The 27861-nt window shown below is 46.6% G+C and overlaps 1 protein-coding gene across 1 annotated transcript in view; it reads right to left on the bottom strand.

The window, feature by feature from the left end:
* DNAH10 (dynein axonemal heavy chain 10) overlaps nucleotides 1-27861 on the bottom strand; it is a 157018-nt gene that overhangs the window by 18559 nt on the left and 110598 nt on the right. Inside the window, exons 52-60 of the mRNA XM_061170347.1 lie at nucleotides 21083-21254; nucleotides 17014-17217; nucleotides 16104-16184; nucleotides 13609-13806; nucleotides 12908-13069; nucleotides 10176-10350; nucleotides 4456-4637; nucleotides 2267-2403; nucleotides 994-1211 (exon numbers count right to left, since the gene is read on the bottom strand). Coding sequence (XP_061026330.1) covers nucleotides 994-1211; nucleotides 2267-2403; nucleotides 4456-4637; nucleotides 10176-10350; nucleotides 12908-13069; nucleotides 13609-13806; nucleotides 16104-16184; nucleotides 17014-17217; nucleotides 21083-21254 — 1529 coding nt within the window. The remainder of the gene's footprint in view (nucleotides 1-993; nucleotides 1212-2266; nucleotides 2404-4455; nucleotides 4638-10175; nucleotides 10351-12907; nucleotides 13070-13608; nucleotides 13807-16103; nucleotides 16185-17013; nucleotides 17218-21082; nucleotides 21255-27861) is intronic.

Here is a 27861-nt window from a genome sequence, read left to right as displayed (position 1 = left end):
CCAACGTTTTCAAAGGCTTTGTTCAAGTCCAGAGCTGGGCAGAACCCAGCACCTAACAGGGGCCACGATAAATGTTTGGGGGATGCATTTTGTCTCAAAGATACGTATTAGGTAGTAATCACATTGTTTCCAAACGCCTGATCAATAGCTTAAAAACACGCCCAGCGGAGCATGAGCCCTAGTCCTGCTTGGTGACAAAATTCTGTCTAAGACAAAAGAAATCAGGTGTTTCATTTGGCCTCTTCTGGTAAATGGTCAAAGTCTTCTAGGTTTTAGACATGTTGAGGGACTTCCCTGGCGGTCCAGTGGTTAAGACTCCGTGCTCCCAGTACAGGGGGCAAGAGTTCGAGCCCTGGTTGGGGAACTAAGATCCCACATGCCACACGGCGCGGCCAAAACAAAAACAAACAAACAAAAAAATAGACATATTGAAAATGGTTTGTTTCCCATAAGCAAACAATATTTTCCAGTGTTTTCCATACCATTTTTACAGGCGCCAGGTAAGAAACTATTGTCACATCCAGTGGACCAGCTACGGCCCAATGGGCCTCTTGCCCATAAGCATCAAACAGCTCCACCTATTGAAAATTGAAGCTCAGGACTGAACCAGCCACAAGGGTCCAGAGACAGAAGTGGGCTCCTCCTCCAGACCCATCCAGAAGGGACTTGGGGTTAAAGGTCATCAAGAAGCAAACATTCCCAGGCCCTAGGTCACTGGTTTCCCCCTGTCTCCACCGCTGCCAGGCCTCCCCTTAACAGTTACTCAGTAAATAACACTCGATACCTATTTTTAAAAGAATCTATAAAATGGCCATTAGCCACCTTTAAACATGATAATAGTAAAATCAGAACTTTTTCACACGGTTTTCAGCTCAAAATGCGGCGTGGAATAAAGACTCCACGTGGCAAGAAATTGTGCTGCGGATGTTCACTCACAAACCACAAAGTCTGACTTAGAGCTGCTTAGCGGGAAGGCTCGTCACCCAGGCTGACCTGACATTCTCAGACCCCAGCCCCGAGATGAGCTTGTCGGCCGCGATCAGCCGTCTCTCCATGATCTCGGCTTCTTCCTGCAGCTGCTGCTTCTCCAGTATGGCCGCCTCGTACTTGGACCCCAGAGCTTCCAGTTCTCTCTGGATCGCTGCCAGCTCATTCTGGATCCTCTCCAGCTCACGTTTGGTCAAGTAAAAATTCCGCTCCAGCCTGGCCACCTACGTGAAGACAGTTCGCAGAACGATGGGGAAAAGGACGGCCGTGAGGTGGGGATAAGACAGTCAGTCTCACACCTGGGCTTATGTCCACCTGCAATTTTTTTTGGCCATGCCGCGAGGCTCGTGGGATCTTAGCTCCCCGACCAGGGATCAAACCCGGACCCACGGCAGTGAAAGCGCTGAGTCCTAACCACTGGGCCACCAGGGAAGTCCTCCACCTGCATTTCTAACGCTGTCCCTACCCTCTGGGGCCACCCTATGTCATAGCGAGGCACACGGCTTCTTTTCTTAGTGACCTCTTCAATGGTTTGATGCAAAAGCCCTACATCCCATTAGAAAAAAGACATCCTGCATCCGAGTTAGCAGACGGCTTAATTTTCGTGTGTACTAAGGTCCCAGTAAGAGGACCCTGTGATTCTAAGCCAAAAACTCAAAAGAATGCCCTGAAGACTGTATTGGTCCTCCTATGGGTTCTAAGTTTTCTGAGTGATAAAATCCTGACTTATAAAGCAATGTCAAAATACGGCTCAAAATGATAGAATCAACCTCATACAATTCTCTTTGTATTGTGTCTTCTGCATGTTCCTTTAACCCAGTGGTTCTCAACAGGGACCGATTTTGCCCCTCAAGGGACACATGACAATGTTGGGAAACATTTCTGGTTGTCAAAACTTGGGGGAAGGGACAACGGCATCCAGTGGGTAGAGGCCAGCGATGCTGCTCAGCATCCTACAGTGTCCAGGACAGCCTCCCCAAAAAAGAGGGATCCAATCTAAAATGTCAGTAGCACCCAGGGTGAGAAACTCTGCTTTAGCCCTCGAGAATGATTTTACCCTCTTTTCTTCAAAAATCTTTCAGACTTTGGTTCTGTCAGTTCACATTACATCTAAATGAGAGCTATAATTCAGGGTTATTATTTACTGGGGGAAAAAATGTTTATGCAGTTTAAAATCAGAACCTTGCCAGAATTTCCCCAGTAAAGCTGTGGACACATTCATTCTGACTCCAAAACGATCTCTTGGCAGAAGTGTGCAGGTCTTACAGATGGGCAATACCTTGTCTCTCTTGGGCTTGATTTCTCTAAAAACGTCACAGTAGCCCATCACAGCTTCCACAAATTTCAGCATCCCCAAGCCTGCCTTGCTCACGGCTTCCATTTCCTCAGTCGTGGTATTGAGGGTCTTCAAGAGGCCTAAAGGTCAAAGACGCAATGATTTCGATGAGCGGTGAGCTTCGTCTTGGGAAAATAAAATGGGAAATAAACTGCCTACTAACAAAGTAAGTGTAACTAGTTCCTTCTCCTCGGTAAGCCTGTGAGCGGGATCCGGACAGCTTTCCCATGGACAGCAGGTGGGTCCAACCCCGAATGAATTTTGTGTAAGTGGATGTTTAAGATGTGAGTGAGGGGCACATGTTACTGCCGCCCAGGACATCCTATGACACAGGAACTTCCATGTGACACCCAGCAGCCCCCGGGGACCCAGGGCATCAGTGGGGACCCCCCAACTGGGCACCAAGGTGGCTCAGAGCTGGCAGCTAACTGGGGTTCATAGGTCATTACAGGGCACCATCACCTCCACCTGCACCCTCACCCTGGGAGTAACTTCACATAAATGGAAGCCCATCCAACGATCCGGTAAAGAGAGTCCCTTGGGTTTTTGTAGTTGTTGTTATCCTTTGTGTTTCGATTAGCTTTGTTTTTTTTTTTTTTAAGTGGCTGAAAAAATGCATTGATGGTCAAGTTCTGAACAAAACACCGTGATAAACAGTGACACAATGAACTTTTATAGCCTTTGAAAAAGACTAACATCATTCTCACTGGCTAAGCTCTGGGGCAGGTCAGGAATCAGGCTCAGGGGGAATGCAGGCATCTGTAACTGAAATGGGGGGATGGGGTGGGTGGTGCCACTACCCCTCCTCACCCACCCTCCAGGACCTACAGAAGACTTCATACTGGCAAAAGGCACAAGGGAAGTCAAGGTTAGACCAATTCTTTTATTTTTCCCCAAATACCCATTTTTAAAAATTGAGGTAAAATTCATATAACATTAAATGAACATGTTAAAGTGTACAATTAAACATGTTAAATAAACATGTTAAACAATAAACATGTTAAAGCGGCATTTAGCAGATTCACAAGATTTTGCAGGCCTCACCTCTATCTAGTTCCGAGACATTCTCATCATCTCAAAAGGAAACTTCATAGCTATTAAGCAGTAACAACCCATTTCCCCTCCCCAAACCCTGGCAAACACTAATATGCTCTTCATCCCTGTGGATTTACCTATTTACCTATGGATATTTCATATAAATGGAATTACAATACATGACCTTTTATGCCTGGCTTCTTTCACTTAGCATCATGCTTTTGAGGTTCATCTATGCTGTAGCACACAGCAGCACTTTGTTCCTTTTTATGACTGAATAATATTCCATTGTGTGGATATGTTTGTTCTTGTTCATCCATTCATCCATTGATAGATATTTGGGTTGTCTCCATCTTTTGGCTATTGTAAATAGTGCTGTCAGGAACATCTGTGTATAAGCTTTTGTTTGAATACCTGTTTTCTATCCTTTGGGGTCTATACATAGGCGTGGAGTGGTTGGGACACATGGTAATTCTATGATTAACTGTCTAAGGAGCTGCCAAACTGTTTTCCACACCATTTTACATTTCTACAAACACTGTACGAGGGTTGCAAGTTCTCCATATCCTCCCCTCCTCCACTTGTAGTTTTGTGTGGTTTTGTTTAAATGATACCATCCTAGTGGGTCTGAATGGTACCTCATTGTGGTCTGATCTGCGTTTTCCTAGTGACTAATGTTACGCATATTTTCATATGCTTATTGGCAATTTGTGTATCTTTTTTGGAGAAATGTCTATTCAAGTCCTCTGCCCGTAAGACCAATTCTTGGCACCACTACGCCCATCGGACAAGATGCACAGAAGACGAGGCAGGGTGGGCTCCATAAGACAGTCATGTATCCTACTAGGGAAAACCAGACCTGTTGCTGAATCACACATTCATCGGGCATCCACTGCCACTGCCCATCCAGCAACCACCCTCCCTGCTGCTGTCTTCCTCTGGGGACGATCATTCCCCCTCTTCCATCGGCAACGCCACGGCGACACCATTTGACCACGATGGGCGGGTCTGCCTGCGACAAGCCCCCTCCTCGCTCTCCCTCCCGGCCCCAGAGACTGAGCCGCCAGGCTGACGATCCTACATCTGTCTACACTCACCTCTGATATTTTTAACTTGGCTCTGGGTAATTGAATCAAAGTCAATCTCCATCAGAGACCTCAGGAAGTTGGGGTCGGACATCATGCCTTTGGCGGTTTTCCAGTTGAGATCTTTGTACCCCTTCATCATGAGGATGCATTCACAGACCGTCTGCACCTGCTTCGGGGGCTTAGCAAATGACCTGGGGAGAAACGGATGCACACGTGGATCAGACGCAGGATCTGGCCTGAAGGAGAGTTCCAAAAAGATGGTGAGTCGTTTCTCGGATGCGATACTGCGTGGAAACAACGGAAGCCACATCCCAACACCAACTTGCGCTCCTGGGGGTGGGCTTCTCCAAGGGCAGGGACTGGGTCTCATCCATCATGTGCCAGATCAGGCTCCTGGAATCGGACTGGGCACCAGGAACACAGCAGGGTGTCATTCAATGCAAACCCAGGCCACCCCTGAATCAGCAGCTCAGGGTGGAGCCTGAGAATCTGTGTTTTTAATGACACCCTGGGGTGATTGCTCAGACACTAAGTGGTAGGCGCTGTCATTATTGTCATTATCATCATCATCCTATTTTCCACTTACGAGGTAAAGAAACAGCGCTCAAGTGTTTGGATGGCCTGCCTGTGTCCACATAGCCCATCCCGCACCCTGGCATCCTTCAGGCTATGGAAGTTGTTGTCTCTGTCTTTGATGAAGCTAGACCATCACTCTGCTGCTCCAACACTCGGATGTCCAGCACCCTCGACCCTCCGGAGAACTGGAAACCCAAAAGGATCAGGAGACGGAAAGGCTGCATCGGCGTAAAGACCCAAGAAGGAACGAGTCGCACACTGACTGTACCCAGTGGGCCCGCTTGGCTGGCTACCAGTGCCGGGCAAAGTCTATAAAAGCCATAAAAGCCGTGGAGACAGAAGAACAAGGAAAACAATGAAGAAAAAGCAAAGGAAAGGAAGGGAAAGGAAGAGCCCCTGGAGGGCAGGGAGCAGCCTGGGGAGAGGCCAGAGTGCCCCAGAGGGAGGGAGAGGGAGACACAGAGAGACCAACCTGACCCACACAGCAGTGTGGAGGCTCTGAACCCAGCAACCCCCAGACCCCACCTGGCCCCGGGACCCCCACCCACTGCCTGAGGAGCCACACAGCTTAGGGACAAGCCAGGGCAATGACTCCAGCACAAAGCCGGACGATTAAAGTAATGGTCCTGAGTCACCAGGGAAAGGTTCAATTATGCAGCGTTAGGCGCTTACGAAAGCAGGCAATGCTGTCAACTGTTTTTAAAAGGTTCCCTTCAGGGCTGATGAAGGTCAGGCCCTGGCCACTGCTCTCTAAATAATCCGAGGAGGAGGGATGATGATGATGATGATGATGATGATGATTATTATTATTATTATCATCATCATCAGTGAGATGTTTTCAGACACAAGTCAGAAGAAGCCTCGGGGTGGCGTCCTGAGCCCTCCGGAAAGTTAGGAACGGTCCGGGGTTCTCAGCTTTCCCATCTATCAAATGGGGAAGCGGAACCGGAACCCTTCAGCTCCCAAAGCCTTTGAGTGAAGTTCTCTGTTACCAGTTTACAAACCATGCCCAGGAACCTCGTTTATCCAGAACACAGTGTCGTGGTGCCAGATAACCGAGGGGTTCGAAAAAGTAAGGTTACAAGTCTGAGAAATGAAAGCGTTTCTGTTTCATTTGATTCCTTTCTTCTATCACAAAAGAAACTCAGGGGGGGACTTCCCTGGTGGTCCAGTGGGTAAGACTCCACGCTCCCACTGCAGGGGGCCCAGGTCCGATCCTTGGTCTGGGAACTAGATCCTGCGTGTCACAACTAAGAGTCCGCATGCCACAGCTCAGAGCCCACATGCCGCAACTAAGACCCAGCGCAGCCAAAATAAATAAATAAATAATTTTTAAAAAGAAAAGAAAAGAAACTCAGGGAGAGAGAGACAGACAGAGGTGACACCATGCTGCCTTCCCTGGAGGAGAATACCCATCACAAGCCCCACTGCCCACCCCCTCACTCTACCCCAGACACTCTGACCGTCTCCACTTTTCCCCCGAGTCAAGCTCCTTCCAGCCCCGCTCCAGCCTCCATCCCACGTCTCAGTTTAAATGTCACTTCCTGGGGGTCATCTTCCCTGACTACCCACCCCCCCAGACTAGTTCAGGTCCCCCATTATCCACAGTCATAGCAACAAAGACCCTCCCTTCCTGACCTCCTCCTGGGTAATTTTACTGTACACGTGAGATTCCCATGTGCACACCCGTGCCTCCCCCAGACCGTTGGCTCCATGCGGTGAAGACCCCCTGCCTGGCCCATTGCCTCTCAGCCCCAGTGCCAGCATAGGGTGGGCGGGCGGTAGGCACCCAATGATACTGAATGAAGGAAAGGAAGAAAAGTAAAATTGCAGGCCAGTAACAAAGGGAGCCTTTTATACTCCAGAGAAACATCCACCGCTAATCTTCATTACTCCTAATCTTCCTGCCTTAACACTTAATGATTTCTGCAAAGGGGATTGAGCATTACAGAAAGGAAGTGTTATTTAAAGAATTAAAGGATTATAAAATTGTCAAGACCTAAATGCTGGCTCATCACTCTTAACATCCAAATGGCCTAAACAAAGTCAGACTGTAGTCATCTGGATCCAAACTCATTAAACCCAAAGAAAAATCCCAAAGAGATCAAAGATTTAAATGTAAACACTATAAAAGTATTAAACTATAAAAGTACAGGATGAAACCATGGGGAAATTATTTTACAATCTTCCAGTTGCAAGGCCTTTTAAGTATGAGGTAATAGCGAAAGCCACAAAATAAAATATTGCTGAAATCTGCCACATAAAACTAAAAATTTATACAAGGCAAACACAAACACACACAAAAACCTCCTGAATAAAGTCAAATGGCTGATGACAAACTGGGAAAACTATTTGCAACTCACATCATGGATAAAAAGCTAGTCTCCCCATTAAATAAAAAGCCCATGGAAATGGATTAAAAAAAAAAAAAGCAACAGTAACAACAATCCAAAAGATAAATGGGCAAAGCACATAAACAGTTCACAGAAAATGAAATACACGGGACTCTTACACACATTTTTCACATATGAAGAAAAGGCCAACCTCACTCATCAAAAGGGAAATGCATATTACAACTACACAGATACCATTTTCCATCTATAAAACAAGCAAAAATCCAAGTGTTTAGTAGCGCCCTCTGTTGGTAAGGCCATGAAAAAGCAGGTACTCGCATGTATTGCCAGTGGGAGTGTAAATCCGTTCCATACCTACCGGTGGGCATTAAACAACAGCTATAGACATTATAAACACACACACCTTGGAACCCAGCAATTCCACTTCTGAAAATGTATCCTTCAAGTGGACTTGTGCATAGTGAAGTAAGGCAGGGTTATTCTTTGCCACACTGTTTGTAAAGGCAAAAGACTGGAAATAAGCTAAAAATTCATAAATTGAGGCTGATTAAATAAATGATGGCACAGCCATCCAATGGACTATTATGAGCTATTTTTAAATATTGAGGAAGTTCTCATATAACAACATGCAAAAGATCTCCAAGGTCTCAAGCAAAAAAAACCAAGATGCAGAAAAATATGTATAGTATATTACCAATTATATTTTTAAAGGAAAGAAAAAAGGCTACGGAAGTATCCCTTGTTCTACAACCCTTAGAGTCCAACGTCGGGAACTGAAGAGACACTTGTATATCTGGTTGCCTTGAACATGCACAAAAGCTCTCTGAATGGATATGTCAGAAATGAATGGCAACAGTTACCTGTCGTGTGGTGAGGGGAACTAAGCTGATGGCGGACAGGTGAGAGGGGGCTTTTCATAGCACATCATTTTGATGTTGGAACCATGACCCTAGGTAATGTTTACATGGCACTGACTCTGTGCTCAACCCAGTTCTGAGAGCTCTTTACGTAATAGCTCACTGGATCCTCGCAACAACCCCGATGCCATGGGGACAATTATTATCATCCACATTTTATCCACATTTCCATCCACAAGGAAACTGCAGCACAGAGAGGTCAGGTGACTTGCTGAAGGTCACACAGCCAGTAAGAAGCAAAGCCATGCATCGACATATTACCTGTTCCAATAATTACATTTTTAAAAATTACTCCTTTTGGGCCATAGGCCACTTTCATTTTCTCGGGGGTGATGCAGGCACCCCATCTAACTGCAGGGGACACATATCAAACTCTCCATGTGGTCCCATGGAAATCCACTCTTGGATTAAATAAATACTCCTTCCAAATAAATACTCAAAAATCCTTCCCAACTCTCTGCTCTAAGAATGTTTTTATGCTGCTGACCTGGGAGTAGTGCCCCAAATCTGTATAACCAGTGGCTGGATGTTTCCCTTGGAGATGTGCACGTTGAGAGTCTCTCCCACAACTCAGTCTAAACTTCCAGCGCGTGCTACTGCAGTTTTAAAACGTCCATCCTTATACCTTCATTGCAATCACACTGCAAAGCTCTGAAATCATGACCTCTTGCTAACAGCAGCAGCAGCTCTGGATGACCCCCCAGGAGTTACTCGGGCCCCCTGCCCTGGAACTGGCTGAACGTTCTCCTCAAATCCACATGTTTCACAAATGAGCCAACAGCCAGAGCACAACCTTGGACAAGGGATGTTGCTCGGCCCTTAGCAAAAGAGATGAGCTCAGAGAAGCAGCACCATCCCGCCAGGAACACAAAACGCAGGGTCAGCTTCCAGCCTGGAGACAGCAGTCTCTCTCACAGGAGACCTGACTGTGGGACCAGAAGGATGGAACCCCTTCTGAAAATGAGGCCAAGATGGGGAGTGAGGAGAGAGCCGAGGCTCCTAATGCAGGGACACGCGTGGGGGGCCTGGCAGCACGATGACGGGGCGGGGGGTGGGGTGGTGGAGGGGACAGACGGGACACCATTTCTTCCTGGCTTCACTCGCTAAACTTACCAGCGAGATCCACGAACGGTGCCCTGGGGGGACCACGCCCCGTGGGGGGAGGGGAGAAAGCTCCACACCAGACCCCTCTTCTGGACAGCAAATGGGCCCTCTGGCTGCGGGGGATGGAGTCATTTTACAGACTGATTTGCAGAATGTCTGGGGCCACAGTAAAGACCCACTCTCCCAGGACTTCCCTGGCGGTCCAGTGGTTAGGGCTCAGCGCTTTCACTGCCGGGCCCCAGGTTTAACCCCTGGTCAGGGAACTAAGATCCCACAAGCCGCGCGGTAGGGCAAAAAACCAAAAACAAACAAACAAACAAAAAGCACTACTCTCCCCACCTGTAAAAGGCCATCATTTGGCTAGAAATGGATGAGGGCATCTCCCATCCGCTCTCAGCCTGCGGCACACCTTGCCTGCAGCCAGGGCCCTGCCTCTTTTAGGGCAGACACTCCTCTGTCCTTCCCGTAAAAAGGACTGACTTACAAGGCTCCAGCTCTCCCACCAGCCCCTTCTGGAACCCAGTCTCCTTCTGTGAGTCAGCCTGGGTTCAAGGCCAGTGGGCCATGGCACCAACTGGCTGGGAGGCCTGAGGCAAGTCAGCTCACCTCCCTGGGCTCCACGTCCCTCATCTGCAAATGAAGACGATAACAATCCCCACCACGGAAAGCGCCTGGCACAGCGGCCGGCGCAGAAATGCCGAACAACCATGATTATCTCATAATTACTGTCAGGAGTGACGTTGGTGGCCAAGCACGCTGGGAGAGTGCCAGCCGTTACCTGATCTCGGTCACATCTGACTTGTCCAGTTTCTGCAGCTCCAGCTTGGCGGCCTCCAGGATGGGCATGACCTCGGCCAGGGCCGTCTCGGCCTCAGTCTTCTCCGCCGCGATGATCTTGTTTTGCTCCTCTATCTCCATGGCTTTTTCCTCCGCCAGCTTCTTCTTTTCCTCCGCTATGGGGGGGGAGGGGGAGGTCAGTGAAGCCCCTGGGGCATGGGGAGGATGGACCACCGCTCCTGAGCCAAAGCAGCGCAGCCCTCAAAGGTGGGCGCTGGGCGGAGGGGGCTGAATGAGCTTCGGCCAATATGGCAGCCTTGGGCGTTCCCACTGGGACAGATGTCCTCACGGCACCTGGGGTCCCCAACACAGGGACAGCTGCTGCGACTCTGACCCTCCTCGACTGGCTCACCTGTGTCCCCCTCCCCCCGCCCCACTCCATCCCACAAGACAGCCTCCAGCCCTGCTTGGCCAGTGTTAGCTGAGGACACCAGAGCTGCCCTCCCTGTTTTTCTGGCTCACTGACATCTCTCTGGCTCTTCATCAGCTTTTCCTACATTCATTCAGCCCAGCTCAAAAGCCATCCTCCCCTGAAGTCACTCTCAGTCTCATCACTCTGTTTATTTGCTTCATGACACTAATCACAATCTGAAATTTCATCTGATCATTGGCTTGTTGATCGGCCCCACTCACTAGAACATAAGCATCTCCCCGAGGGCTGTGACCCCAGCGTTTCGAACAAAGCTTGGCTCGTAGTAGGTGTACTGGCTTGAATAGTGTCCCCCTCAAAATTCATGGCCACCCAGAACCTCAGAAAGTCACCTTATTTGGAAAGAGAGTCTCTGTAGATGTAATTAGTTAACACGAGGTCATACTGGGTTAGGGTAGGTCCTAAATCCAATGACTGTGTCCTTATAAGAAGGCCATGTGAAGACATAGAGGGGGAAAGGTCACGTGACAATGGAGGGGCAGAGATGGGAGGGATGCGTCTACAAGCCAAGGAACGCCCAGGATTGTGGGCCACCACCAGAAGCTGGGAGAGGCCAGGAGGGATCCTCCCCTAGAGCCTTTGGAAGGAGCAGGGCCCTGCCAAGACCTTCATTTCAGACTTCTATCCTCCAGAACCGTGAGAGAATAAACGCCTGTTGTTTTAAGCCACCCAGTTTGTGGTGCTTTGTTATGGCAGCCCTAGGAAACGAACACAGTAGGTATTCAATAAACCTATGCTGAATTCAGCAGTCTCTCCCCGATGGGGCGTTCTCTCGGGACTCATCCTCTCAAGTCAACAAGCAAGCGTTCAGGTTGGCCGATTCAAAATGTGAACTCCAGGAGAAGGTCTAATTGATCCAGCCAGGGCCGGAACAAGCCCAACCCGACAGCCCAGACTGCGGGTCAGGAGCAGACAGGGTGCCAAAGCCAAGTTGGGGTGCTGTGACCAGAGTAATGAAAAATGGGTCCTGTGGATAGGGCCTGACACGATACAGCTGGAATTGAACTGAACCAAGGTCGTACGCAGAAGGGACACAAACATGGGCTGGGAAGAGAATACCCAGAGGCAGGGAGGTTGACTGGCTTCTGCAGAAATCCGAGGACGAGCTGGGGAGGACGCATCAGAACACAGGATTCTGAGAGGCGACAGGAACGGGAGCCCCAAGACCCAGGGAGAAGGGTTAGGGGTCGTGGCAGAGCTGCAGCTTCGGAGCTGTCCTGTGTGAGAGTTGTGTAAAGGAAGACAGCTCCAGGACTTCCCCGGCGGTCCAGTGGTTAAGACTCCGCACTCCCAATGCCGGGGGCCCGGGTTCGATCCCTGGTCAGGGAACTAGATCCCACATGCATGCCGCAACTAAAAAAAAATCCCGCGTGCCGCAACAAAGATCCGGTGTGCTGCAACTAAGACCCGGCGCAGCCAAATAAATAAATAAATAAATAAATAAATAAAAAGAAAGCCAATTCCTTAGAGCAGGAGGGAACCAGACCAAGAGCAGCCGCCAGGCCAGGAAGATCAGGTGAGGGGCCCAAGAAAGAACCCGGAAACAGGTTCACATTAGAACCAAGAAAGTCCCAAGTGAATGATGCTCAGGCCGAGGTCATTTAAACCGACCCAGTTCACTAGCTCATTGAGGGTAAAGAGATGACTCTTCCGCATCCTGGCAAATCGTCAAGCTACCAGCTGTGGGTCCTGCCTATGGTAACGTCTTAGTGCCTATTATAGGGGGCTTGACGCCAACTCAGAAAAAAATGGCAATGGGAGGGTCAGAAGATGCCAGTTCCAAGACGGGAATAAAGACACAGACCTACTAGAGAATGGACTTGAGGATATGGGGAGGGGGAGGGGTGAGATGTGACAGGGTGAGAGAGCGGCATGGACATATATACACTACCAAATGTAAAACAGACAGCTAGTGGGAAGCAGCCGCATAGCACAGGAAGATCAGCTCGGTGCTTTGTGACCCCCTAGAGGGGTGGGATAGGGAGGGTGGGAGGGAGACGCAAGAGGGAGGGGATATGGGGATATATGTATGCATATAGCTGACTCACTTTGTTATACAGCAGAAACCAACACACCATTGTAAAGCAATTATACTCCAATAAAGATGTTAAAAAAAAAAGATGCCAGTTCCTACAAGTGGCTTCCCAGAGATGTCCCCCAGTGGAGCCCTGTCCTGTTTTGGGTTTTTTTTGGCGGGGTGGGGCGTGGGGTGTCCCGACCCCCAGCGTCGGACCCGCACTCACCTGTGGCCGTGTTGGTGGCGATCTCCTCCAGCAGGGCCTCGCAGGCAGCCGACTTCTCCGCCAGCGCGATCTTCTGCTCGGCCAGCTTCTGGTTCAGCTCGTCCAGCTGGACGGTGGCCTCCTTCAGCTTGTCCAGCCCCCCCTCCAGACGCCTGCACTGAGCTGAGGAAAGGAACACAGGTATTCACCCTCCAGGGGGCGCTGTTCCCAACACACCCAGACAAGCGTTCCAGTGCGACTCGTCCAAGTTGGGCTCACCGGAAAAAAAAAAAATCATTTTCATGAGATGTCAAGCATCTATCAGTACCTCCATTGTCATTTGGGGATGGCATCTTCCAAAATGAATGTACTTCTGAAAATAACCATTTGTTTGGCCAACAACCGGAGCCAGAGCATTTTTAAAAAACATTTTCCAACAGAGCACGTTGCTCTCATCAAATAGTATCTCTAATGCAATGAAAATTTAGAGCTAAGAAAGTGCATGGCCCAGGACAGAAAAACAAAAATAAAAGCATGCCAGGGTCCTGCCCACACAGACGAATCACTCTGAAATCCAAAATCCAAAATGTGCTTTGCTTTGCCTCAATCCTGAGTATGCCCAATCTTGCTAAGAAATGTCTGCTTAAGGAAAAGGTCAGCAGTTGGATCTTTATTCGTAAGTAATAACAATTCCTGTTAACCGCCCCATTCCCAAGTCTTACCTATATTATACTGAGTTTTCTCGTCCAGTAATTTCGAATACGTGTTAATAAAATCCAGGTAGTTCTTGGGAGTTACGTAGTTGCTACGCCTCAGTTTCTGTAGAAATTGTTTACTGAATTCACCCACGGATTCATGGACCAAAACAACATGTTCTACCAGATCTTCCATATTTTCTACTGGGATCAGTGGATTAGTCCCTGAAGAGGAAGGAACGGAAAAGGGTGGCTCATAAAGAAAGGAAAGGAGCAGGTCCTCAGAAAGTTAAACATGGAAATCCCATGTGACCCAACCATTCCACTCCTAAGTTTGTACCCAAAAGAACTGAAAAATGGACACAAGGAGATTCTCGGACGCCCATGTTCATAGCAGCACTATTCACAGTAGCCAAGAGTGGGAACCATAGCCAAGTGTCCATCAACAGATGGATGGATAAACAAAATATGGTCTGTCCATAAATGGAATATTATTCAGCCTTAAACAAGAAGGAAATTCTGACACACGCCACAACATGAATAAACCTGGAAAACACGCTAAGTAAAAGAAGCTAGACACAAAAGGACAAATGTTTCATGATTTGACTTACAAGAAATATCTAGAGTTGGCAAATTCGTAGGGACAGAAAGTATATTGGAGGTTACCAGGGGTTGGGGGCAGGTCTGGGAGGACAAGCAGTGAGTGTTCAGTGGGGACAGAGTTCCAGTTTTAAAGATGAAAAAGGTTCTGGAGATGGATGGTGGTAGCAGGTGCACAACTTTGTGAATGTAATTAGTGTAACAGAGCACACTTAAAATGGTTAAAAACGGTTAAAATGGCAAATTTTATATTATATACATTTTACCACAATAAAATACGATATAAAAATGTTTTAATAGAAAAGAGCAGTTATCACTTGTCAGTGGCTTTTCTGGACCACAATACTGATCCACGCTCTGGCAATTTCTCTAAGAACACAGAAAGCCAATTCTCTGTCCCTACTGGTAGGAAGGCTAAGACAGTGTGGTAGGAGGGGCTTGAGATTCCAGGAGAGAAATTTGCTCAGTGCCCCTGCTGTATCCCCTGTACCCAGCACATATTGGGCACAAGGTAGGTCTTCCTGTAAGTCTGATGAAAGAATTAATAATCACTCCCGGTGCCAAAACCACATCACTTGGATTATCTCACAGATTGCAAAATACTTTCACCTCAAAGCAGAAAATGAAGGAAGGAAGTATGACCAAAAGCATGCATTCATCCAGATTCTGCATATTTGATCTCGAATTATACCAGGGATTAGCAAACCACAGCCATGGGCCAATTTAACAGCATGCATGAAAAGCTTTGCCTCACAAATATCCATGCTTATGGGTACAGTCATCCCAATTCCAGGGATATAACCTAAGGAAAAAAATTCTGAGCAAACTCCATGCAGCATTATTTATGATACTGAATCACTGAATACTGAAAGCAAAGCTAAGTGCTAATGCACGGAGGTGGCTAACAAGCCTATGAAAGCTAAGGCACATCTATATCAGGATTGGCAACCTACAGCCTGCAGGACAAATCCGGCCTACCACCTGTTTTTGAAATAAAGTTTTATTGGCACACAGCCATGCCCGTTCATTTACATATTGTCTAGGGCTGCCTTCCTGATGCGATGGTGGAATTGAGTAGTTGCAACAGAGACCATATGACCTGCAAAGCTGAAAATGCTTATCATCCGGTCATTTAGAGAAAAAGTTTGCTGATCCCTGAGTTATATCAGCAGGAAAGAGTCAATCTCTTAGCCCCCTTCCCCAAAAGACTGCAATCTGCCTATCAAGTGGGACTAGTTATTTATTTATTGAATACATATTTATAAGGCTGATGCTATTTACAAGGTCACCCAGTGTCATAAATCTGCTCAAGTTAGGTCCAGATAAAAAGTTTTTCCCTGAGGATAAATTGACTTGCTTTCTTATTTTGAAGATTAAAATTAATAATCAAGGCCTCAGGGCCTGGAAACTGTAGGGCAAAATCAGCCCTGATGGATAATCAGTTTACCGAAAGGTCCTTCAGGCATCCCTGGGGTCAGGGATCAGCACACTTTTTCTGTAAAGAGCCAAACAGTAAATATTTAGGCTGTGTGGGCCGTAGAGTCTCTGTGGCAATTACTCAGCTTTGTGGCTGTAGCATAAAAGCAGCCATAGACAGTATGTTTATTACGTGTGTTCCAATAAAACTGCATTTACCAAGACAAGCGGTGGGCTGAATTTGGCCTTCAGGCCAGGGTTTGCTGACCCCTACTTTGGATGATACCTAATCAATTTTTATCCTACGTTGTCCTTGTAAATCCCCCGAAATCTCTTTGGACTAAAACACAATATAAATCAAAACACACTAACAAACTAAAACACCATTCACGGCCATGGGGGTTAATGGTGACAGAATCTACTGGACCAAAATTCAGAGTCAGAAAAAGGATAACAAATTGCTTTGTTATACTGTTAACATGGTCCCCACATTAGCTGTCACTTACCTAAAAATGACTTAGCCACTGCACGCAGAGCTTGGGAAGGCCAGGGCATGAACCAGTCGATACCAGTGTTATTTACTAGACCTTGAAAAGAAAGAGAAACAAAAGAGATGATCGCTCTGCAACTCCGAGATGCTCGAGAACACGGATACCGTCTTTGGTACCCAACACATTGGTGAACGAGCTGGGCGGGTCCAAAAATAATGATCAAGGGACTTCCCTGGCGGTCCAGTGGTCAGGACTCCACGCTTCCAATGCAGGGGGCGCGGGCTCGACCCCTGGTCGGGGAACTAAGATCCCGCATGCCACGCAGCCCAGCCAAAAATTTTAAAAAATAAGTAAATAAACAAAAATAATGATCAAAAGCAGGGTTTCTCAACCTCGGCACTATCGACACTTGGCCGGATAATCCTGTCTGGTGGGGCTGTCTGTGCACTGTGGGATGCTTGGCAGGCACCTGGCCTCTATCAACTAGATACCAGTTGGATACGTGGCTGCCCCCCACCAGAGTTGTGACAACCAAAAATGTCTCCAGGCATTGACAAATGTCCCCTGGGGGAGCAAAACGGCCTCCCTCTGTTCTAGGGGCAGGTACTGCACCTTCCACGAGGCTGCCAGAATCTTCCCAGATGGAAGGGCGCGGAGAGCTACACTGCACTCGCTATGGGCCTTGCACCTGGGACCGTGAGCATTTCCACGTGTCAGAAGGACAGCCACCCAGCAGCAACACGAGAGCCTGCTGGCAGATGTGAGGGGCCACTCGGGGCTCATCCGACACGGCAGGGCCCACATTTCAACCTAATGACCATGGCATGGGTCACTTTGCTGGTGGAACCTCACATGTCATTCCCTCCCTAAGGCACGTGCCCTGCTGAAGGGGGAAAACGGATTTGCAGTCTCTGCTCAAGGGCACCTGGGAAATTTCTGCAGCGGGTCCTCAGGGTGTCCCCCACCGGCGACATGCCCAGGACGACGTGCAGGTTATTTGCACTCTTGTTCACGAAGTACTGCCACACGGACTCCTTGGCCGGGCCCATCCCTTGCTTCAAAGCCTCTTGTCCAATCTGACTGAGGATAGACTCCTTTTCCTCTTCTGGGAAAAGCGCGGGCACGATTCCTAGAAAACAAAGGCCAGGATTTTGTTTAAGTTCCAGGGTTATTATCTCTCGAGGCACTGAAATGGCAGGAAGCACAGCATCACGAAAGAGCGGTAGATGCCGAGTCCAGAGAGCAGGGCTTGGGTCCCAACTCTGAGACCCAAGGCTCACTTGCCGTGTGTGTAATTCCCTTTGAGCCTCAATCTCCTCATCTGTGAAATGGAAATAACAAATGCCTCCTGCTTACCTGGGCGGGTTACCGTGAGCATCAGAGCAGGGGTTCTCAACTGGGGACAACTCTACCCGTCCCAAGGGACATTTGGCAACGTCTGAAGACATTTTTGGTTGTCCCAATGTGTGTGTGTGTGTGTGTGTGTGTGTGTGTGTGTTGCTGTGTGTGTCGCAGGGAGTGGTACTAATGGCATCTGGTGGGTAGAGGCCAGGGATGCTACTAAACATCCCATAATACCCAGGACAGCCTCCACAACAAAGAATGATCCCACCCCCTAATGTCACCAGTGCCAAGGAGGAGAGGCAAAGCCTTCATTCTTCAGCAAAGCATAAGAGCTTCAGAGCTATTTGCCCTCGATCCTTTGGGGTACTATTAAATGGACCCACCGGACCCTACTCAGTCTTCATAGAAAATACACCCTGAGCCCTGCAGTGGGGTTTACAGATAGAGAACAGGGCTGACATTTACATCCCGGATTACAAGTTTGTGACCCATGTATGAAAAGTCCGCTGCCAACCCAAGGACACGTGTGCTAAATGCCACATCGATAGCCTAGACAGTAGGTGCCCCAGGCATTCAGGAGACAGGAAACTGGCACCGTCGAGGAGGCTTCTTGGAAGAGGGTGACCCTGCAAGGCACTAGAGCTAAAACTGGGGGGAAAGTTTCCTTGGTGCTGGACTTGAAAGTGGAGTTCTGTTGTTTTTGCCCCCAGCCCCCATGCATTCCCCCCTTTCTTGTCATAGGTCTCTCTTTTCCTTTGGAGGATCACTTCTCATCCATTCTAAGTCTGGATGTGGTTTTGGGTAGTCATGACACTACCCCAGGCCTGACCAATCAGAACCCTGCATGACCCCGGCCAAAGTCATTGGCTCAGGGATGGGCATGTGATCTGAGCCAGCCAATGAGAGCCCTGCCAGGCACTTTGGCCACAACTCCTGGGAAAGAGAAACCCTCATTCACTGGGCTAAGAAAGGAGGATGCAAGTCTGCAGCTTCTAGTGCCATTTTTAAAAACTACTTTGGGAAAACCCAAGAATGCAAATAAAAGAAAAACAGTAAAGCCAAGAGCGAGGGAGAGACCAGTTCCTGATGATATCATTTGAGCACCTGAATCCAACCTGGACTTTTTCAGTTCCAAGAATCAATACCATCTCCTTCATTTCTCCCTAATTTTACGTAAGCTTGTTTGGGTTGAGCTCCTGTCACTTGCAACCATGGAGGCTGATAAAGAGACAGAGAGAGAGAGTGTGCCAGGCATGGGCAAGATGCAGAGGCAGGATGCAAAGAGTACACCTGGAAAATGAGAAGAGAAAGGCGGCCAGGCTGCAGAGACAGGAGAAGTCAGTCCACGGAGACCCGGAGCAAAGAAAAAACAAGTGCAATGCGCAGAGAGTGGTATCTTAGGAGGAAGAGCAATACGGAGATGTCTGCAAAAAGTCAAGGTCAGACACGACGAGGGTCTGGCTTAGATGGTAAAGGGAACACAAGGGAAGGGACAGGCTTTAGAGACAAAAAAGCATTCGCAAATGTGGGAGAGGCTAAGAGTCGACACACTCCAAGGTTTAGACCTGATGAGAGTTATGGAATAACTAAATACATGGAGACGGGCAGGGGAGAGCCCCCTCAGGATGAGAAACAGCCAGATTCTGGCTAGTTGGGCTTTGGGGTTTTTGTTGGGTTTTTGTTGGTTTGTTTTTTTGTTGTTCACTATTTGTACCATTTCAAATTAGTACAGAACATTTTTATTAAGTATCAGATGGGTTCCCTGAGAAAAGAGCTAACACAGCAGGCCCGAGGCTGCTCCCCTTACAAAAGCCTGCTTTCAGTGTTGGCCCTTGGCTGGCTCCTGGGAACTTAGACTCCACGAGGGTTCCTACCACCATTCACCAATCAGAGGGGCTTACCATGCCTAAGCTGTTTGTACAAACTGCGGTTTATGCTGACCACCTGATTTCCCCCTGGAAATCTGGAATTTGGTATGTGCCAGGCGGAAGGTGCCTACCTGACCAGCCCCCAGTGAACAGCCTGAGTGCTGAGTCTCTACTGGGTGTCCCTGGTTGAGGATACTTCACACGTGTTGTCACAACTCCTCGCTGGGGGACTGAGTGTGTCCTGTGGGACACCCCAGGGAGAGGGCTCTGGAAGCCTGTGCCCGGTTCCCCCAGACTTTACCCCACATGCCTTTCCCTGTGCCAGTCGTGCTGCGTGCCCTGTTGCTGTAATAAATCACAGCCACGTGGACTCCAAGATATAAAGAGGAACTTGCTCCTGCTTCTCCTCTGCTTTCTCTTGCTCTGGTTCATTCTTCCTCTTTGAATTCAGTCCTGGACTCGCTTTGCTTCTCACACTCTCCCCCGGGATGATTCCATCCATCCCCAAGGTTTTACAAACTACAGGCCAGTGACTCTGAAATTGACATCTCCGCCCGAGGCCCTTCTTCTGAGCATCAGACTCATCTATCCTTGGAAATAGGGTCTTTACAGAAGTAATCAAGTTACAATGAAGTCATTAAGGTAGGTCCTAATCCAATATGACGGGTGTCCTTCTAAAAGGTGGATGTTTGGACAAAGAGAAAGACACAGGGAGAACAACAAGAGAACACGAAGACAGAGATCGGGGTGATGCATCTACGAGGCAAAGAATGTCAAAGATGGGCAGCAAACTACCAGAAGCCAGGAGAGAAGCGTGGGACAGATTCTCCCTCAAAGCCCTCAGAAGGAACCAGCCCTGCCGACGCCCTGATCTCGGACTCCTGGCCTCCAGGACCGTGAGACAATAGACGTTTGCTGTCTAAGCCACCCCTCTTGTGGTACTCTGTTACAGCAGCCCTCGAAAACAAACACACTATCTAACAGCCCGTAGGTGTAGCAGACTCCACAAGCCCCACATGACACAGCCCGATCTGGTCTTCCCTTCCCGGTAAACGGAAGCACTCATCACTCACTCAAGCCAGGAACCCGAGAATCATGTTTGACACTCTCTTCCTCACCTCGTCCGGTCCATCCAAGTCCCATTGGCTCTACCTCCAAAATATCTCGAGAATCCACCAGTTCTCTCCGTTCCCACTGCCCCACCCTCGTCCAAGTCGCCGTCATGTCTCACCTGCACCTGGGCAGCAGCTCCAAGCTGGCTGCCCTCTCGGGGTCTAATGCATCTCTAATCTAGTTCCCACAGGGCAGTCAGAGGGCTCTTTTAAAAATGGAAATCTGGGGACTTCCCTGGCGGTCCAGCGGTTAAGACTCCTCGCTTCCAAGGCAGGGGGCATGGGTTCAATCCCTGGTCGGGGAACTAAGATCCCACATCATGCAGCACGGCCAAAAATAAAATAAAATAAAAATAAAAATAAATAAAAATGTAAATCTGTACCACAGCACTGCACCCGGAATAAAATCCAATCTCCTTTAAATGGCTCACAAGGCCCTGCGCGGTGTGGCCCCTTCACCTGGTTTGCGTCCCGTCCACCAGCTCACCACGCTCCCACCGTACACACTGTACCCTTGGCCTGTGATGCACCTACCCACCTGTGAGAGCCTGAATGACGCCTCCTCTGCAGGTAGGAAGTGCTTTAAAAAGGTAACGCTTATCGGACGGCCTCCGCTGAAAGCTGAGCAGCGGAGACCAGCAAACCCCGTGTGAGACCAGCGTCCCGGTACCTGAGGTGAGAATGTTGTTGATGAGCTCCAGGAAACCCTCCTCGGCCACGTGCGCATCCGTGAACAGGAAGATCATCATCTTGTTCTCAATGCCAAGTTTCAGGTAAAGGTTCTTCAGATCTTCCCGGAAATTGCTCTCAGAGTAGCCGCGGCTCAGAAGGATCTCAAACACCTGCCAACACAGAGCACAGCATCCCCGTGAGACCACCGGCCCTAGGGAGGGTCTCCAGGTAAGTGCAGAGGGAGAGGACAGCTCCAGGCAGCGCAGCTCGGGCTGAGCCACCGTCTAAGAGGGACCAGCGACAGCAAATCTGGATGACCTGGGCCATTTTCACAAAATACGGCTGAGTGAGAAATGCAGGACACAGAAAACTGACATCCCTTTTGGTCAGACAAACCACAGTGGACGTTCTGTGCGGGCGCACACGTGTGCAAGGTGAGAGCTTATGCAGGGAACAAGGCCCGTCCAGACGGATTATGAATATGGCTGCAAAAAGAGGGGTGGGGGTAAAGCAAAGGACACCCTCAGTCATTAAAATGAGTCATTTGATGGGAATTCCCTGGCGGTCCAATGGTTAGGACTCTGCGCTTCCATTGCCATGGCCCGGGTTCCATCCCTGGTCGGGGAACTAGGATCCCACAAGCCACATGGGGCGGCCAATAAAACAAAAGAGCCATTTGAGTTACTGGGAGGGAGGGAAGGCAGAGGGTGAACCAAGCAACAGAGGAAATGGGTGTGGGTACAGTCACTGTGTGAGATAAATTGTGGGAAGATGTGTAAAAAAAACCGAATAAGAAGCAATTTAAAAAATCTTAAATTCAAAAATCCTATTACACACAAAATAGATAAAAATGGAAATAAGGACACAAATGTAAGCCAAGTCTTTCCTGTTCAAGCATTTCCTCCGGCTCACATGTGTAGAAGTTTAACTGCGACCAATGGTTTAGAAAAAGCTCAGATTTATGGTAACAGAAAGAGCCCTCATTTCCTCCCTCCCCTCTACCTCTAGTCTCTCTCACACACACACACACACACAGCCTCTTTCACACTCACAGGTACTCACACATGCTCACACACAGCCACTCACACACTTTCACACCCACACATGTTCACAATCACAGTCACTCTCAAACACGCACTCAGTCGACACATTTCCATGTTCATGGGCACACACACAGATGCTCACCCACTTTCACACTCGAAGTCCCTCACACACATTCACACACGGTTACACACACGTGGACACCTGCACACCCTCTCACACAGTCACAGGCACAAACTCAGGGCAACATGGAAGCCCTTCAGCCACATATAATCAGGTCTCCAGTTCTACCTGACGCCTGCAGACCCGGTTCATCCTCCCCGAGTGTAGCTTTCACTCTGCCCCCTCAGCAGGTCCCGGCACCCCTGGCATGAACAGCTCTCTCTGGTCCCCCTACCCAACTGCCCCTCCACTTCCCAGGACACAGGGATGGCCCAACATATCCCACTCCTCCTCCTCTTCCCCCCGACATCCTCTCTGCCATTCTTCGAGCCCAAGATGCACAAGCACTACCTCAAAGGAAAATGTATCCATTTTTGTTTGTTTGTTTTGTTATTGGTTTTGTTTTTTTGGCCATGCACCATGGCATGTGGGACTTTAGTTCCCCAACCAGGGATCGAACCTGTGCCCCCTGCAGTGGAAGCACAGAGTCTTAACCACTGGACCACCAGGGAAGTCCCCAAAATGCATCAGTTTTACCTGGACTAATCAACAGAAAAGTCAACTTGCCCAGAGGGTAACATTATATCCTACAGAAAAATGTAGGAAACAATAGTAAAACAATTACATTTGAATAATGGATGATTTTGATTACATATTTTATCTAATTTTAAAGGTACATCAACCAAATTAGTTTAGAAATACTTTCAACAAAAGGTTAATATTTGTGAAATACTGCAAGCTAGATTCATTGAATTAACCGTGACTGCTCTTCTATATAAAGAGTTCTCACAAATCAATAAGCATATAAAGAGGCAACTCACGAAAGGGAAAAGACAAATATCTAATGAACGTATAAAAAGATATTCAAACTGCATTATTAATTAAAGAAATAAATTCTCATTTGAACTATAATAGTTTTCACCTATAACCCTTGCAGATATCAGAATGATAATACCTGGTGTTGGCAGAGTAGGGAGAAAAGGACATTGCTGGTAGCATAAATCAGTTTAATCCTTTGTCATGGGACTGAATGGTTGTTAATGAAGACATTTTAAAAAATAAACCAAATACAGTGAATAATAGAATGACACTGTACCCCCCACCCATCTTTAACATTTGCTAAAAACCTAAAAGTCATATTTGCTTCAAAACTATTTTTAACAAAGTTATGGATAAAATTGAGAATCCTTTGCTTCTCCTCTGGTCCTCCATCTCCAGGCTTTTTTTTTTTTTTTTTTTTTTTGCTGCACCGTGAGGCTTGCGGGATCTTAGTTCCCTGACCAGGGATCGAACCCACGCCCCAGCAGTGAAAGCACTGAGTCCTAACCACTGGACCGCCAGGGAATTCCCTAGGCCCTTTTTACTCCTGATTCAAGGAGGCAAACTCCACCATGAATTCAGGTCCACCCTTTTTTTTTTTTTTTTTTTTTTTGTGGTTTTTTTTTTTTTTTTTTAAACATCTTTATTGAAGTATAATTGCTTTACAATGGTGTGCTAGCTTCTGCTTTACAACAAAGTGAATCAGTTACACATACACATATGTTGCCGTATCTCTTCCCTCTTGCATCTCCCTCCCTCCCACCCTCCCTATCCCACCCCTCTAGGTGGTCACAAAGCACCGAGCTGATCTCCCTGTGCTATGCGGCTGCTTCCCACTAGTTATCTATTTTACATTTGGTAGTGTATATATGTCCATGACACTCTCTCACCCTGTCACATCTCACCCCTCCCCCTCCCCATATCCTCAAGTCCATTCTCTAGTAGGTCTGTGTCTTTATTCCCATCTTGCCACTAGGTTCTTCATGACCTCTTTTTTTTTTTTTTTCCCTTAGATTCCATATATATGTGTTAGCATACTGTATTTGTTTTTCTCTTTCTGACTTACTTCACTCTGTATGACAGACTCTAACTCCATCCACCTCATTACAAACACCTCCATTTCATTTCTTTTTATGGCTGAGTAATATTCCATTGTATATATGTGCCACATCTTCTTTATCCATTCATCCGATGATGGACACCTAGGTTGCTTCCATGTCCTGGCTATTGTAAACAGAGCTGCAATGAATATTTTGGTACATGACTCTTTCTGAATTATGGTTTTCTCAGGGTATATGCCCAGTAGTGGGATTGCTGGGTCATATGGTAGTTCTATTTTTAGTTTTTTAAGGAACCTCCATACTGTTCTCCATAGTGGCTGTATCAATTTACATTCCCACCAACAGTGCAAGAGTGTTCCCTTTTCTCCACACCCTCTCCAGCATTTATTGTTTCTAGATTTTTTGATGATGGCCATTCTGACCGGTGTGAGATGATACCTCATTGTAGTTTTGATTTGCATTTCTCTAATGATTAATGATGTTGAGCATTCTTTCATGTGTCTGTTGGCAATCTGTATCTCTTCTTTGGAGAAATGTCTATTTAGGTCTTCTGCCCATTTTTGGATTGGGTTGTTTGTTTTTTTGTTATTGAGCTGCATGAGCTGCTTGTAAATCTTGGAGATTAATCCTTTGTCCGTTGCTTCATTTGCAAATATTTTCTCCCATTCTGAGGGTTGTCTTTTGGTCTTGTTTATGGTTTCCTTTGCTGTGCAAAAGCTTTTAAGTTTCATTAGGTCCCATTTGTTTATTTGTGTTTTTATTTCCATTTCTCTAGGACCTGGGTCAAAAAGGATCTTGCTGTGACTTATGTCATACAGTGTTCTGCCTATGTTTTCCTCTAAGAGTTTGATAGTGTCTGGCCTTACACTTAGGTCTTTAATCCATTTTGAGTTTATTTTTGTGTATGGTGTTAGGGAGTGTTCTAATTTCATACTTTTACATGTACCTGTCCAATTTTCCCAGCACCACTTATTGAAGAGGCTGTCTTTTCTCCACTGTATATGCTTGCCTCCTTTATCAAAGATAAGGTGACCATATGTGCGTGGGCTTATCTCTGGGCTTTCTATCCTGTTCCATTGATCTATATTTCTGTTTTTGTGCCAGTACCAAACTGTCTTGATTACTGTAGCTTTGTAATATAGTCTGAAGTCAGGGAGCCTGATTCCTCCAGCTCCATTTTTCGTTCTCAAGATTGCTTTGGCTATTCGGGGTCTTTTGTGTTTCCATACAAATTGTGAAATTTTTTGTTCTAGTTCTGTGAAAAATGCCAGTGGTAGTTTGATAGGGATTGCATTGAATCTGTAGATTGCTTTGGGTAGCAGAGTCATTTTCACAATGTTTATTCTTCCAATCCAAGAACATGGTATATCTCTCCATCTATTTGTATCATCTTTAATTTCTTTCATCAGTGTCCTATAATTTTCTGCATACAGGTCTTTTGTCTCCTTAGGTAGGTTTATTCCTAGGTATTTTATTCTTTTTGTTGCAATGGTAAACGGGAGTGTTTTCTTAATTTCACTTTCAGATTTTTCATCATTAGTATACAGGAATGCAAGAGATTTCTGTGCATTAATTTTGTATCCTGCTACTTTACCAAATTCATTGATTAGCTCTAGTAGTTTTCTGGTAGCATCTTTTGGATTCTCTATGTATAGTATCATGTCATCTGCAAACAGTGACAGCTTTACTTCTTCTTTTCCGATTTGGATTCCTTTTATTTCTTTTTCGTCTCTGATTGCTGTGGCTAACACTTCCAAAACTATGTTGAATAATAGTGGTGAGAGTGGGCAACCTTGTCTTGTTCCTGATCTTAGTGGAAATGGTTTCAGTTTTTCACCATTGAGGACAATGTTGGCTGTGGGTTTGTCATATACGGCCTTTATTATGTTGAGGAAAGTTCCCTCTATGCCTACTTTCTGCAGGACTTTTATCATAAATGGGTGTTGAATTTTGTCGAAAGCTTTCTCTGCATCTATTGAGATGATCATATGGTTTTTGTCCTTCAATTTGTTAATATGATGTATCACGTTGATTGATTTGCGTATATTGAAGAATCCTTGCATTCCTGGAATAAACCCCACTTGATCATGGTGTATGATCCTTTTAATGTGCTGTTGGATTCTGTTTGCTAGTATTTTGTTGAGGATTTTTGCATCTATGTTCATCAGTGATATTGGCCTGTAGTTTTCTTTCTTTGTGACATCTTTGCCTGGTTTTGGTATCAGGGTGATGGTGGCCTCGTAGAATGAGTTGGGGAGTGTTCCTCCCTCTGCAATATTTTGGAAGAGTTTGAGAAGGATAGGTGTTAGCTCTTCTCTAAATGTTTGATAGAATTCGCCTGTGAAGCCATCTGGTCCTGGGCTTTTGTGTGTTGGAAGATTTTTAATCACAGTTTCAATTTCAGTGCTTGTGATTGGTCTGTTCATATTTTCAATTTCTTCCTGGTTCAGTCTCGGCAGGTTGTGCATTTCTAAGAATCTGTCCATTTCTTCCAGGTTGTCCATTTTATTAGCATAGAGTTGCTTGTAGTAATCTCTTATGATCGTTTGTATTTCTGCAGTGTCAGTGGTTACTTCTCCTTTTTCATTTCTAATTCTATTAATTTGAGTCTTCTCCTTTTTTCTCTTGATGAGTCTGGCTAATGGTTTATCAATTTTGTTTATCTTCTCAAAGAACCAGCTTTTAGTTTCATTGATTTTTGCTATTGTTTCCTTCATTTCTTTTTCATTTATTTCTGATCTGATCTTTATGATTTCTTTCCTTCTGCTAGCTTTGGGGTTTTTTTGTTCTTCTTTCTCTAATTGCTTTAGGTGCAAGGTTAGGTTGTTTATTCGAGATGTTTCCTGTTTCTTGATGTAGGCTTGTATTGCTATAAACTTCCCTCTTAGAACTGCTTTTGCTGCATCCCATAGGTTTTGGATCGTCGTGTCTCCATTGTCATTTGTTTCTAGGTATTTTTTGATTTCCCCTTTGATTTCTTCAGTGATCACTTCGTTATTAAGTAGTGTATTGTGTAGCCTCCATGTGTCTGTATTTTTTACAGATCTTTTCCTGTAATTGATATCTAGTCTCATAGCGTTGTGGTCGGAAAAGATACTTGATACGATTTCAATTTTTTTAAATTTACCAAGGCTTGATTTGTGACCCAAGATATGATCTATCCTGGAGAATGTTCCATGAGCACTTGAGAAAAATGTGTATTCTGTTGTTTTTGGGTGGAATGTCCTATAAATATCAATTAAGTCCATCTTGTTTAATGTATCATTTAAAGCTTGTGTTTCCTTATTTATTTTCATTTTGGATGATCTGTCCATTGGTGAAAGTGGGGTGTTAAAGTCCCCTACTATGATTGTGTTACTGTCGATTTCCCCTTTTATGGCTGTTAGTATTTGCCTTATGTATTGAGGTGCTCCTATGTTGGGTGCATAAATATTTACAATTGTTATACCTTCCTCTTGGATCGATCCCTTGATCATTATATAGTGTCCGTCTTTGTCTCTTGTAATTGTCTTTATTTTAAAGTCTATTTTGTCTGATATGAGAATTGCTACTCCAGCTTTCTTTTGATTTCCATTTGCATGGAATATCTTTTTCCATCCCCTCACTTTCAGTCTGTATGTGTCTCTAGGTCTGAAGTGGGTCTCTTGTAGACAGCATATATATGGGTCTTGTTTTTGTATCCATTCAGCCAGTC

The sequence above is a fragment of the Eubalaena glacialis genome, chromosome 15 (genome assembly GCF_028564815.1).
Source record: "Eubalaena glacialis isolate mEubGla1 chromosome 15, mEubGla1.1.hap2.+ XY, whole genome shotgun sequence".
NCBI lineage: Eukaryota > Metazoa > Chordata > Mammalia > Artiodactyla > Balaenidae > Eubalaena > Eubalaena glacialis.
The sequence above is the reverse complement of the archived record's forward strand: the minus strand, read 5'-3'. Positions and strand labels throughout refer to the sequence as shown.